Source organism: Melospiza melodia, chromosome 4, assembly GCF_035770615.1.
Source record: "Melospiza melodia melodia isolate bMelMel2 chromosome 4, bMelMel2.pri, whole genome shotgun sequence".
NCBI lineage: Eukaryota > Metazoa > Chordata > Aves > Passeriformes > Passerellidae > Melospiza > Melospiza melodia.
In genome coordinates, this window is record NC_086197.1 from 53,209,416 (window position 1) to 53,224,273 (window position 14,858).

General features: G+C 47.0%; 1 protein-coding gene across 2 annotated transcripts in view; it reads right to left on the bottom strand.

Moving 5' to 3' along the window:
- The window catches only part of CACNG2 (calcium voltage-gated channel auxiliary subunit gamma 2), a 51,589-nt gene extending 46,490 nt beyond the window's left edge, over nucleotides 1–5,099 (bottom strand). Inside the window, exons 1-2 of one of the 2 annotated variants that reach the window (XM_063154434.1) lie at nucleotides 4,792–5,099; nucleotides 4,102–4,247 (exon numbers count right to left, since the gene is read on the bottom strand). In XM_063154434.1, the coding sequence (XP_063010504.1) occupies nucleotides 4,102–4,243 (142 nt within the window). In that variant the 5' untranslated portion in view covers nucleotides 4,244–4,247; nucleotides 4,792–5,099. Of the gene's footprint in view, nucleotides 1–4,101 lie in introns of both variants that reach the window. The other variant, XM_063154433.1, reaches the window with a different exon arrangement.
- Between the last annotated feature and the right edge of the window lie 9,759 nt (nucleotides 5,100–14,858).

The window sequence follows — 14,858 nt, forward strand, 5'->3', positions numbered from 1 at the left end:
CCTGCCCTGGACTCTTCTCTCCCGCCTTCTCAGTACAAAAGCCTCCCAGACCTATCCGTTTCTTAATAATAATGACAACATGACAAAACCAATAACCTACAGATATGAAATACATTTCATTTGCTTGCTTCATAAGACCCTGATAAGGCACCGTCTCTCACTTTTTGAGATCCTGTAGGAGATCTACAGGAATTAATGAAAGAATTAGACAGGGCATCACTCATAATAAAAAGCGGTTTTAAACATTCAGTGCCAAGAAGGAATTAGGCTGGAATATCCGCAGCCATTTCGAAGTTGCAAGGGGTGCAGCATCCATGTGGGGCATGAGCTTGCAGATCTCAATTGTTCAGTGCTTGTGTGTGTTTTGTGTCTATACAGCTAAAGGGTGGAGAAAAACCATTTTTCTTGAAGGGCAGAGACTTTTGAATGGCCCAGAGACACATTTGGACAACCCCAAAGTCTAAGAGAGAATCATTGGAGGAAGATTAGGGAAAAAAATCAGAAGCACGATCTGCAGTAATGTGAATAACACCACCTGTCTGCTTGAGTCCCACCATGGAGCAGGTGCTCACTGTAGGACACAAGAAAGGGGGGAAAGAAATCCCAATAGAGGAGGAACTTCCCAAATTGCACTCTTCTTTGAAGTAATACAAAGATCTGAAAGTGCTGACTGAAAGTCCATTGTAGGGAACAGAATGACTAAAGAGAGGGAAACCCAAAAATTGAAAGCCTGGGAATGAAATTCTCCAAGACGAGCTTGCAATTCTGACAACAATGTATCTGTGCATAGAACCCAAGATAAGTACTCACATCCATTTTTGCTATGGGATCTCTTGGCCAAGAAGAGAAAAGACAATTTAGTATGATAACTTGAACATGAGGTGTCCACCATCTCTGACAGCCTACAGTGTTGACTAATGCCAGCGTTCCTCCACGTTTCCAGAAATGAAGGCAACATTATCAGAGGCTTCCTACCAGTAGCAGATGGCAGTCTGAACTCCTCCTTTGATTATTTTCTTGTTACAAAGCCTCCTGCCCTCCTCTTCACTACCTCGCTCACCCTACAGACCTGCCCTGACATCTACCCCAGGGAGAAGAGTGCCTGCCCCACATCCTTTATCGTGTGCCTCTGCCACACCATGGGGAGGCTGTGCACAGACCAAGGTTTTTGCCCTTTTTATAGCCTCCTGAGACGAAGCTCTTTTCTCCATAAAGCTACCCACTCTATGTATCATGGGGGAAAGGTGCCTTTGCTGCATCCTTCTCTCTCCTGTTCACCAGCAGGAAGCTTTCACCAGGGAGAGGAAATCAACCAGGGACACAGTTCTGATTCTTTATGACAAGAAAGAAGATACCCCCATGACTAAGTTGATCAGACATGACAGTAAGAGCCCTGCCATCCAAGGGCTGGTGGGGATATTTGGCTGTGCTGTCCTGGGACCAAGGGAGTGCCAGCCACCACCCCATGCAGGCTGTGGGGCTGCAGGAAGCCAAGCAGAGGCATCCCAGCAGTGCCAGTGCCAAACCTAGGCTGTGCCACCTCACGAGGCAAATCCATGCTCAGGCCCTGCTCAGCGCGTGCCCATGGGGATGGTTTTGCCTTCTGCTGAGATGCTCTTGAAACCAAGTCTTTATCCAAGTTTTAGTGCAACCTGTGCCCTCAGGCATGGCACTCAGAACTGGGCTCAGCTCCCCTGTGGTGCATTGCACCCTCCTACCCCACTTGCTGCTGCTGCCCAGCATTGGGGGGGGCCCAGCCCGACCCTCACGGGTGTGGGGTGAGTGAGAGCACCCTGCCAAGGCCATGCAGGTTGTGCTCAGGCAGAATTTCATGCCGTTCATGCAGGGCTGTGAGGGTTTTAGCCCACTGGAGAGCATCAGCAGGGAGGGCAGGGAACCTGGGCTGGCAGCACAACATTGTGGGGGCTGGGGACACTTCAAAGCTTTTAATTGGAAGCATCCTGGCACATTCTTTTGCCATGCAAGCCACTTCTCAACAGTGCCTGTGGGGTCCTGTCAGATGTAAAGGAGAAGGAGCCCCGAGCTCCTCCAATCTGACAAACCTCACCCGCCCCTTCCTCCTCCCCCTCAGACCGCGTCCCTCTGGGTACGGCTCTGTGGGCAGATAGACATGATCTGAATTCACTGCCTCTCCTGGCTGGGGTCCTCATACCTTCTATCTCAGCCCCAGCCTCCCTCCACCCTCCAGCTTGGGGACACGGCTCAGGAAGGGAGTTCATCCCTGCAGCCTCTCTTCCCTGCATGGCTTTGCATTTGGGCTTTTTTTTTTTCCCTCTCTCTCATTAATTTTTAATTAAGGAGATGTCTCCTTCCCTGATTGTAATGAATATCTGTGTGAAAGGCTTTTCATTTTTTATTAATATGTACCTCTATGTATTTATCTATTTGCAGGAAATCTGTGCGTGTGTGTGAGCAAGTGTGTTTAAAACATCCCCCATTAATTTACTGCTATTGATTTTCTGGCGTGGATACAGCATATAGTATTCAGCATAGAGCTCCTCTGCAGGATATGTTAAAAGGCAGCAGTTTGGGTTGACAAAGGGCACTAAATGCAGTATGCGTCAAATAGACCATCGCTCAATGAAGTCACTTAGCTATTCAAAACATGTCCAGCCATCACTCAACCATTTGCACCAAGAACGGGGGGGAAATTCATGCTTCTTCCAGGACACAACCATTTCCAAACAGCAGCTTTAGCTTTCTTTGGTGAGAGACATCAAAACATACATAGTTTATTTTCCCCTTCCCCCTGCCTTCCATCTCCCAGTGCCGGGTTAAGAAAATAATTTCTGCGGTACCCACTTGCCGTTCTCTCCCGACAGGGAGCTCCAGGCACACCCAGCTCCAGTGGACACCGGCAGGCACCGATCTTATCCCTGCATGCCCATGAACCCCAGCAGCCCACTGTCCAGCTGGGAGCTGATTCACAAACAGGGCTTTCACAATGGGCTCTAATGTGCGCTCCTGTTCTCTCACTCTCTCCTCACTATGTGTGTAACACAAACCGTGCATTTACATCGCTTGCCCCTCTCCCTCCAGCACAGGCTGGAGACCACCTCCCCAGCCCACATGTACGCCAATAGCAGTACTCAGCAACACATATTTAAAAGCGAATCACTGGCCCCTCTTTTCTTTCCCTCTCCCTTTAGAAGGTCTGATTCCAGAAGTTGGCTGCAGTGGTGTCTCTTCTGTCATCAGACATGTCACTGAGTTGCTGTTCTGTTTCACCACATCAGGCTTCAGCTGATTTCTCCATTCAGAGACTTGTTTATTTTAAGCCTTTACTATAAACCATAAAAAAACCCCAAAACCCCCAAAACCAACGCCAAACAAAACCCACCTCCCAACAACAAACGAACTGGTGAAAAACCCCAGCCCCTAACCAAACCAATCAGCAGCAAACTAGACCCCTCTGCATCCAGCCCAGTGAGATGTGGTTGCCTACAGACATTACAAAATGCTCTGAACTCTGTTTGAGATGACTGGTATCATTCTGTATGAGACATTTTGGATATAGCACGGTTGCTTCCCTTTCTCTTTTTCCTTCCTAAAGTACACTAAATTGCATCCAAAGTGCTTTGCAATCACCTCCTCCCCACATTGCCCCTCACTCACAGTCTTGTCTTTGCAAATAAGCCTTGTGCAAAGAGAGCAATTATTTCACTCTCTGGTTGCAGTCGGAGCACGGCAATAACACAGCATTTTGGCATTGCTTACCCAGGCAATACAAACAAGCTGAAGACAGGCAGACTGCACAGTTGCTTTTTGAAAGGATCTCTTGGTGGTTTTGTAACACACACATTATTTTAGTTGGAGGGAGGAAGTGAATTTTTGGAGAAGGTGGGAGTGGGGAGGGTGGGAAAGAAGAAGGAGAAGGGAACAGAACAGTGAATGTTTTGCCTGTCTTCTTGCCTCTGTGCTCTGAGTAACTGAGCCCACCACTCTCAATCCACCGTGAAAAGAATGAAGTGAGAAAATGGTGGAATGTGGAGGGATTTATTGGGGGGAGGAGGGAGAAACGTGGGGTGGTGGGAGAGGAAGGGGTGGAAGGGGGGGGTGTGGAGGTCCAGAATCAAATACCTTCTAGGCAGCAGGTTCTCCATAATCCAGAATGGGTCATGACTTCCTCGTTCTTTTTGCTGGTTTCGTTCTCACTGACAGTTTTAGTCTTGCAAACCCCTCTGGAGTAAAGCCAGTAGTCGGTCCCCACAGCTATGGTCATCAGGCTGAAGGCAGCGAAAGCACCAACGGTGGTTAAAAGCATCTGAACACCTCTGTCAAAGAGCCCCATAATTCTTCATTATACAAATACCCAACCGCCTTCTGATTCTTGGGGTGTGTGTGTTTAATAAAATAAAAGAATAATAATTCCGACTAATAATATAATGGGTATAGAGAGAGAGAGATAGATATCAAAAAAGGGAGGTAAGAAAGCCCACGGAAAAGAGTGTAAATTAGAAAGACCACACGGGAAGAGGCTTGCCTTTTAAATCGGAAACGTTCTGGTTGAAATATAAAAAAAGGAAAAAGGAAAAAGAAAAAAAGAAGAGAGAAAAGAACCAAGAAAAACCAAACAAATAAAGAGAGAACCCCCCCCAAAATGAGACGCCTTAATCCCTTTTTCTAAAATTCTGGTCTCCAGTTTCCATATGTAATGGCTAATTTGGAGATGGCTTCCACAGTGAACAGGGGAGCAGCAGCAGCATCCTCAACACAATCTCTCATTATCTGGACCTAGACAGTTAGAGACTGTAAGAGCAGAGATGCAACCTTCAGTCTTCTTGCTTAGCTCTGCAGCCTGCGCCATGAAAATCCTTTTCCTTCTCAGTTATCTTCCTTGGGTTTTTATTTTTTTTTTTTTCCCGGCAGCGGCAGTCGCTCCAATCCTCTCTCACTTTTTCTTTCTTGCTTCTCCTTCCTTTTGCTCGCTCCTACCACCAAGCCAGAGTGCCCAGTATACTGTAAGCCCTTGATTTCAGCTGAACAGGTGCCGAGGTCTTGCCTCCCATGGCTTTTCCGCACAGCCGCGGCGCTCGCTCCCGGCGGAGGTGGGCGAGGAGAGAGGGGGGCTCCTGGAAGGGGGGGTTGGGGAGGGGGAGGAGGGGGACAGGCGCGGCGCCCCTCCCGGGCGGGGGTCGCAGAGCGGAGCCCGGCTGCGGCGCCCCCTGCCCCGCGGCGGCCCCCGGCGACTCCCGGGCCCCGCTACTGCATCAAGCCGGCGGCGGCGGCGGCGTTGGCGGCGCGGCGCTGGACGGCTCCCCCGCGGCAGCGGCAGCGGCGGCGGCGGCGGTGTCGGTGTCGGCGCTGGCCGGCGGTGCTGCAGGACAGCTCCCCGGGCGGCGGGGCGGGCGGAGCGCTCCCGGGCCGCCGGTGCTGCAGGACAGCTCCCCGGGCGGCGGTGCGGGCGGAGCGCTCCGCGGCCCGCGGTGCTGAAGGACAGCTCCCTGCCCGCGCCGCCCGCCCTGCCCGCGCCGCCCGCGCCCCAGCATCCGCGGGCGGCAGCCTCCCTCCTCCTCCGCCCCGCTCCGCTCTGCGCGGGCAGGCACAGGCAGCAGGCAGGCAGCGAGGGGCGGGGGGGCAGCCTGCCCCCGCCCTGCGCCTCGCCCGCCGCTGCCGGCTCCGGCAAGGGTCGCTTCCCCGCGGCCGCCGCGGAGCCCAGGGGAAGGCGGCGCTGGGTCTCTCCCTCGGCGATCGCCTTTCCCCCCCACCGCCGCCCCCCAGCTCAGCCTCCTTCGCGTCCCCGCCGTAGGTACCCGGAGCTGCGAGTGCGACCCGCACACCGCAGTTAGACCCGCACAAAACTTCAGTCAGCCGTTTCTCTCCCCGGGAGGCAGGTGAAATGTAAGGTGGAAGGGTAATTTAAAAATAAGCATGTATTTCTGCTCTTATTGCTGTTGTTATGATTTTTAAGTGCTTGCTCTTCACTCTTCTCGGGTTTGCTGCAAGTTGCATATGTCTTGGTGTTGCTCGTTTTCCGTCCCTCTGCCTCCCCCTGACCAGCATTGTGTCAATCCCCGTGTTCTTACTTTGTCTTTGGGGATTTCACTGAAATCCCAATGCCTGCTCCAAGAAGCAGACATTTTGGGAAGATTCTTCATGAGAAAGGACGATTTATGATAATTAGTATCATTTTGTTAAGGAAAGACACCACCAAAATTGAATACCTCCACCCCCTCAACCTTGGGAAAGCAATCCACCTTTCACATCCTCATTTTACACAGAAAGACGCATGAGCTGAATGGATGCAGACTGAAATCTATCACTGCTTAAGTTTTCTGTGTCAGACACAACCCGATAGTACAGGGAACACATACAAAATTGTGCAATACTGACATCTAAGTATGTCATAATCCTCTCTCTCTTCCTCAGCAGTATCATTACACCAGGTTAATTACATTAGTCACCTCCTGGTTCTATACATGTAGCTGCTCATTAATGCAACAATCATGAAGAAAAGAAATAATCTAATTCTTGATGCAACCGATTTTGTTTCTCTCTGATCAGATTCATTGTTCAGTGAAAAATTAGACCAGGAGATCTGCTTGAGGTTCACTGCTGCTCTATGCGGGGGAGCAGTGCTGGGGGAAGGGGGTGCTGGGAAGTTGAACCAGTTGGAGAGCTTCAGCCATGCTGCAATTTCATAACTCCAGTTACCTCTTCTCCCTACTCCCTCTCTGGGTGCAGACTGGGACAGGCCTTCCAGGGCAATCTGGCCCAGGAGTCATGGACATTAAGGGCTCTATAGCAAGCAGTCAGGGGGCCACTGGCTGCCCTACAGACCCGGGGTCATTTCCCCCATTTGGAGGGCACAATCCAGGCTGCCCTCACAGCTGAGACTGAGGTAGAGGTGTTTACCAGCAAGCAGTCATGGTGTCCAGCATCAACTATATACAAATCACCACCAACAGGCAGAAGAGGCCCCAGGGAAGGCAGAAAAAGGGAGAGGTCATAGAAGACAGTGCATGTTGAGATCACTGAAATCTTCTTTGTGGACAAGCATAGTACCTAGTTCATCTGGAGGAATCCTAGCCTTGCCCTCTGCCATTGGAGCTGGGGGGGCTCTTTCTGTACCCTGGAGCTGCTGAACAGCTAGGGATGAACAAGGGGGCATGCTGTACTCTGCATTTTTAGTACTCTGAGTACAGCCTGCTGCAAGAATGTGGAGGATGGTAGTTTGTGGGCAGGCTCTCTGAACTGTTGTCCTTGGTGCAAAGGAATTTCGGAGGCAGAGTCATGTGGAGAGCACCCCTAAGATGGTGGGAGATTATGGCTCTATAAGGGATGGCCTGTGCTGAGGAAGCTCCATGAGGCTCTTAGCTTGAAAGCTAGGGAAGATCACCCAAGAACCTCTCCTCCCCTTGTATATCTCCTGAAAGAGGGAAGGGGCCTTGAAGAGGAAGGCATGAGGGAAGAATAAATAATTCTTGGAGCTTTGAGCATTTTGTTTTTGTGTTAGTGGTTGTTCCTTCCCAACCCCACCTCAATATTTAAATCTTCTCATTCTTCAAAGAAAGATAGAAAGCCTGGCCAGGAGTCTGAAAGATTCTGAAGAAGAAAAATCTTCATTTGGCTATTCTTGCACTTAAATCCAGCAGGCACAAACATCTCATGTGTGGACAAGAAAACCACTCTGGAAATCTGGACCTCATACTTCCAAGGAAGGCTGGCTCTCAGTTACTCTGTACTCTCAAATACTGTATTACAGCAACAAGACAAGGCCATGTTCTCTCCAAAGAAATTGCCAGTGTAAGAAGGCCATGTTTGCAGGGTGGCAATTTCTATAATCTCTGGCTAACAGAAGTCAGACCTATGAGAGCTCAGTGCATCGCAGGATCAGAACTAAACATGGCTTCCTGCCTCACACTTCCCAATTTCCAGAAATAATTCTCTTCCTACTACCCCACTTAAATACTCCTAGACCATTCACAATAATCCCTCTACAGTTCTAAATGCCACAAGAGAAGAATGGAACAAAGGCAATGCAAATGCCAGACTGTCCTGTGTGACTGCTTGTGCTGTGGTTAGATGCTGTGCTGAGATTTCGTCTTTCCTACAAAGAATCATTAAAATTATAATACAAAACAAGAATACAGAATAAAATCACTGTGGCAGATTTTTACAACAGTCGCATCTTCTGAATAGCGCAACACAGAATGACATCTATAGAAGAGTAAGGAGAGAGAAATTAATAGTCTGGAGGAAATAGAGAGATTTTAAATTACATTTTAAATTACTTGAAATGAGAAGCTGATGAGACAGGGAGCCACAGGAAGTCTGCTTCCAATGGCAAACCAAGAGTGCTGCTATTTGTGGAGAGAAGGGGCAGTGCTGTAGGAAAAAAAGGGGCACGAGAAAGATGCAGGAAGCGAGATGAAGGGCACTAAGTCGGAAGCAACTCCATGGGATGGTAATGAGACTGAATAGTGTTTGTGGATTGAGTGCTGCAGCGGAGCTCTTTGGCACATAGGATAAAATCAAACAGCAATAGTGTATAAAAATTGGATCTAGGAATCTTCATCCTGGGGAGGCCATCTGAGAAGGAGCTGTTGTAATGAGCTGTAAAAGAGATAGAGTTGGTGCAGTTGCATTTGCAGGCAGAGCAGAGGTGTTAATAGGGAAATGCACCAGCAGAGGAGATGTTAGAAAAAACAAACTGGGGTTAGGGTGATGATCACAGAACTGGAAGCCAATGGGGCCGAGAAGAGAGAAATGAGATATGGCATATAAAGAGAATGAAAATATAATATATTCTACTGGGGAAGAAAAAAGTCACATATCTGTATTGTTAGAAAAGCAGATGGGGTGATCAGAGCAGTCATCACTGACATCCAAAGCAGAGGGTCTCAAAGCACTTAAGAAACATTATTCGCATCATATCTTCATACTGGTGCTTTTCTTAGCCCAGTTCAACAAACTAGAAAGCTATGGAAAGATTTGTGGGTTTTGCCAGAGACCTGCAGGTGAAGGAGCTAGAGATGGAGATGATAAACGTAGGGAGATAAATGCAGATGGAAAAAGCCTCCCTGGGCCTCTCTTCTTATCTTCAGGTTCATGTAACTTGAAGATCAACAACATAGTTTAAACATCAGACAATCAATACCACAGCAAAGTAATCTCTAGTGTAACCCTGTTACCAAAAATTAAAGAAGAAGGAAGATACAGGATATGGAGGTCTATCAATTTAAATGAGCAGATTTCCATGCAAAATGGGTGTGGGTTCTGCCCTAGGAGTGTCTTAAAAAAATCTTATGATAGGCAGGAGTGGACTCTGGTAGGCACCAAGTATGAGATTCTAATGCTGCCATACAGAAGTCCCTCAGTTTCTCACTTATGTCCTCTTCCAAGATAAATCTTGTACAAATGGTTCATTTAGCCTCACAACACTCCTACAAAATAACATGTTCATTAGTTTGCAGAGGCATTGGAAAATCCAGAATGTGTTCAAAAAGCACACCAAAGTGAAGGTGTTTGTGCTGATTTTAGTGGGATCTGGGTGCTGCTATGAATGAATTGGGTACCCCAAGATAAGTGTTTCAGATTTAGTCTTGAAGCTACAACTCCTGTGCTTTCCATCTGAGACTCCTTTTCCCCTTTTTCTTACACACCTTTTCTTCCATTGAGTGGTATATTTGAAGGTGGTTGGGAAACAAAGAGTGTCTTCTCATGAGCCCTGAGGGTTGATTTCTGCAAAAAAGGAATGCCTTCCTTCTCTACTCAGAAGAGATAGCTGGAGAAGACTGAGATACAGGATGAATTTTCTGCCATGATGAGTTGCTGCGATGTGAACTGTTTTGCCTCCCTTTCTCTTTCCATGCTATGCTAAGGTTTGTATGTACAGCAGCCTCCTAATCAATAGAAATAGAAAAAAAATCAATACCTGCAACCCATTAGCTCTAACAGAGGGCAGGCTGCTAACAAGTCATCCTAGTTGGAATTCTAGTATTTGGTAAAGCACTCTCAGTGAGCATATATGCATATGGATATATATATATATACACACACACACACAAACCGAATATGACTAGTGGAGAATATAAGTTGTGAGAACATTCCCCCTCCCACCAGCCTGTCTATCCCTGTGTATTTACATAAGTATGCTAAACTAAAGACACTCCTCTCCACTCAGATGCTGTGCCTCATACTTATCCTCCCCAGAACACACATTTTTCTACACTTAATCTATAATCCCAGCTACCTTCATGTTGGACTATCTTGAGTATAAATAAATACATGCCTCTACACTCCCTTACTCCTGCCTTAACCATATGCCATAGAAATCCAGCTTGAGATCCACTTATTCACAAGCATATAGTCATTGTTTTGCCTTTGCTGTATCCCTAGATCCTTAATGGAAATTCTCTTTTTAGTTCACATTCATATCCAAAGCCAGGCACAGACAGTTCCCACTGACATCTACATACATCCAACCCTCAAAGCATATTCCAGGTAACAAAAAGTTGGTGAAAATTTTTGGCACAGGTTTTGTAATCAGAATCTGCTCTAGGGCCTAAGTCACAGGGAAGAGTCTCCAGAATAGATCAGAGAGGCAATGGGACTCACTGCCCTTTGTGTCTGAAATATGGGCACCAATACCTATGTTACCCCCAGTAAAGCCTTTGTCCATTTATCTACTAACTGTAACTAGATTAGACCATCACTCCTGATTTGTCTCCCATAGAATGGGTGGTTTCTCCTGGTCAGAGGATCGGATTTCAGAAAGTCCAAAATCCAAATTAAAAGCAGTCATCATTTCTTGACAAACAGCTTTATGAAACTCCCCTGAGGTAATGTATATGGGCTGTGGTTTGGTTCTTAAAGGAAAAAAAAAAAAAGGCATGTAATCAGTTAATAAATCAAAAAAGAGAAAGGCCTTACTCTTTTCTAAAGGCTTTCAGAATCTTCTTGGAAGCATCAGTGCAATGATAAATGCTGAGGTAAAGGTGAGGCATACAGTGAGGATGGTCTGTGTTGACACTGATCGATATCCTGGGATATCAGTCTTCCTTTCAGTGTAAAGGGCACAGATGGGGACAGACAAGAGGATCTTGTGCAGCCGCATCTCTTCAGCATCATAATTTAAAGCCACAATCTGGCCCTAATTTGAGCTTTTGCCATCTAGACCTCTGCAGCCACAGAGGTATCACTGGGGCTTCCTCTATGGACAGACTTGGTCTCCTAGGTCTGGTGGTACTGACACAGACAGTACTGCAGGACAGATATGCAAACTTTCATCTTTAGGATACCCCAAGCTTTTCTTCTGTCAGATAGTTTAGGGTATCGAGGCAGGAATATTGGATATTTAACTTCTCTGATGCTCAGTTGGTATATCAGGGTTAAAAGGATTCTTGAAGGAACATCCCAAGAAAAGGAAGAGAAATGGTTAGTGTCTAGGATAGGCTATTTCATCCCTCTGAATTTTCAGTGGGACAAATCAAGAGCAGCACATATCACAGCACCTATTCAGGAGTTCAGTGAGTTGGCATTCTAAGAGAATTCAGAATCAGCATATCCCACTGATGCCAGAAACAGGCTACCAATTTTAATGTGAGAAGGATTTACTTCTGTAGTCCCACATAGTCAGGGAGGGATCCCATGAGGAGTAAAAGCACCTAAGACATTGTTTCTGAGCAAGTCAGCTGATACATCGTGACCACAGAGCTCTTGTATGAATTCCTAAGATTTGTTTTCACATTACCATTGTAATGGTTTAGGATCCCTCAAGTGAATTCCTATAGAGGAAGTAGGTTAAACACATCAGATTAAGCCAGTAAGATGCTAGACTGGAGCATTATGGTGATGCATAGAAGAGTATTCCATGGATAAAAATTGTCAAGAGGTGGTATTCTCTGCCTTGGGAATAAAGGCCTGCTTTAAAAAAGGAAGCAAAACACATAAGTCTATTTAGGCTTCTAACTCCATGTTTAGACAGTGAGGAACTGTCCTGATTTTCAGTTGTGCTAAGGAGTCAGCATCTCATGTCGAATTTAGAGGGGCTCTAAACACCTCTGAAAATCCAGATTTCTGTTTTGATGTTTTAATGTCATTTAACATAGTAGTTTTGATCTCATGAACCAACAAATTTCTTAACAGAAATTAAATCAAAAATTCCAAGGCCAAATAGTGGGTTCATCAGTATTTGACACTTTCAGTCATTCACTGCAGCTACTGACCACTTTTAAAATTTTCTGGGAATGATCAGAAAGCAGCACTCATTTATATGGTGGCAAATCATGGGAAGTGAGAAGCTTACTGCAGAGCAAAACAATTCCCAGCAGTGCACTTGGTTCATACAGCCCCACCAGACCACGCTCAGGGCCCTGATGATGCCTCTCTGTCACTATGTCTATGGGGTTTTCGGCAGCTGACCCCAGCAGAGGCTGACCAAACACTCCAGCCCATCCTCCAAGAGTGTGGAATTATGGCTCTCCTTTGTACTTCTCTAATTTATTTGCTCAGTTGTTGTGCTCTTTAACAGAGCGAGCTAGTCTGGCAGAGGACACAGGGAAGCATCTCTCAGCCATGCTCTGAGTCCATAGCAGAGACACGGGAACACACACAGGAGTAGGCAGTTCAGAGCAGGAGAAAGGCTGTTTTTTCCCTGGGTTACGGGGGCGGCTAGGAGATGAGCAATCCCCTACGCAGAGCTGGTCCTCCTCCCATGCTCATCACTACTGCATTCTCTGACAGGATCCTTTTCCTGTGTCTGTTAGATAAAACTATTCATTTGCCATCTTTCCACTAGCCAGTCTGAAATGACAAAACACTTCTCTATTTCACAGACCATTGGGATTCTTCTCTGCAACTGACCTATATTGGTTATAAGCTTCATTTGTTCTGGCCTGCACTCCTCTCTCTTCTCCCACATGGAGCACATGCACTGCTCCTCCCCCTCAAACAAACACCTTTACACATCCAAGGACATTGTAAAAATAAAATTATCACAACCTGGCCCTCCGGGAACCTCGGTTTTACAGTTTGTCCCACTCTGATGCCAACAGAATTCACAACCCAGTTCAAGAGAGACAGACAGTGAGTGAGAGAAAGCAGGCAGACAGGCACAGACACAAGGAGATGGAGGAATCGGGGAGAGAGAAAAGGAGCAGAAGGAAAGAAACAGGGCTCCTAGTTCAGAACACAATGGAGAAAGGGGGATGGAGTTATAGGGACAATAAAAAACTTAAAATTATAGAAAATTGAAGGAGAAGAAAAATAAGTAGATAGGAAAAAAAAGCAGAGGAAAGTACAGAAGAAAACAAATGGTCAAAGGGAAGAAGGGGATGTCAAGTCAGGCAGCAAAGTAAACTGGTGTCTGTGAAACAAGACAGAAGAAATAAGAAGGTGCTTGTGAATCTGGGCACTGCTTTTTCATGTCTCCTGTTATGAGTACACTGTGAGGAAAAGGGCAAGAGGAAAGGGAAAGGAGGATAAATAAATACCTGAGCTGCCATCTTAAACAGTTTCTAATAGTCAAGCAGATATTCTTGAAATAGGCAGACCACAGGTTGCAAACACTCAGGTACAAATTGCAGTTCAGCAGGTAGGAAACTGTCTGCACTAGCATAGTGGCATTTACATTTCTGGGTCCACTGGGTCTCTCTGTGCACTGGCAGCAAGCCCTGAATGCATAAAAATGCTTCTGTTTAGTACTGGGGAATAGTGCTCTGATGGCTGCCCTGCCATCTCTTTCAGGTTCCAAGAAGAAAACCTCAGCCCCAAACAAACGAATGCAGTCTCCCTTCTTTTCGTACAAATCCCTTCCTCCTCACTGCCTGATGCCAGCTTGTTTGCATTCCAAGGGTTGATCTCTATCTAGCATTGTTCTTTTGTTGCTCTGCTTTCACTCTCCTCTTTCCTTATGGCTCCCCTTCCTCACTTCCATTCATTCAGCTCACCCTTACACAGGCCTGTATAAACACACACACACAGAATTTACCTCTGCAGTTATCCACTTATCTATGAGTGTAGTACCTGGCTGGCACACATCTCTCTCCCACAGACAATCCATTGATTTCCACACCACAACCCTGCCAAATCTGCCTGTCTTTCCCTCCTTCACAGCCTTTCTCTTGCTGCCCCCAGCCACTCGGTTTCTTTGTCTCTCCCTGCACAGCTCTGTATGTTTTTCCCTCTCTTCAATCCATTCTTCCTTCTTCCCAACTCTGCCCATCTGTCTGTCTGTCCCTCCTTCCCACAGTTCTCTCCAGCCAATACACATGTACCCCAGTGCCTCTCTCCCTTTCTCCCCCTGCCACATTTCATTTCTTTGTGTCTCCTACACACCCAAGCCCACACTTGCTCTCTCCCATACTGAGAGGAGGCAGCAGCAAAGAATTTGCTGCTGACCGCTGCATTGCTAGGAGGCAAACACATGGCTGGCCTTGTGCAGGCCAGTTTCTGCCTGAGTGCCCCAAGTCACATATCCCCAGCATCATCTCCAGCACTGGGAAAACAGATGGTAAAATAAATGAGCACAGTCTGATAAAAGGAGGAAAGGGTGCCTGCCTCGGATGATCCTCACCAGCACAGAGATACACATCCAGCATGGGCACAGCCCTCTCACTCCTATACCAGTCCAGCTTTGTGCCAGAACTAGCCAGCTGAACAGGGCACAAGATCTTCCCTAGCACCAGATGGAGAGGGGTAGGAGAGGGTGGTAGTAGATAGAATGACCAGTGGCTATTTTTCTGACCACAGCTTCTAATCCTGGAAAGCAAAGTACATGGGAGGAAGTAGGCAGTCTTAAGGTCACGGGGATGGCTGGTGTCATGGGAGGTGTAGCAGAATTGTGGGGACATATAAGACCTCCACATGCAGAGATAGGAGGAAAAACACAAAAG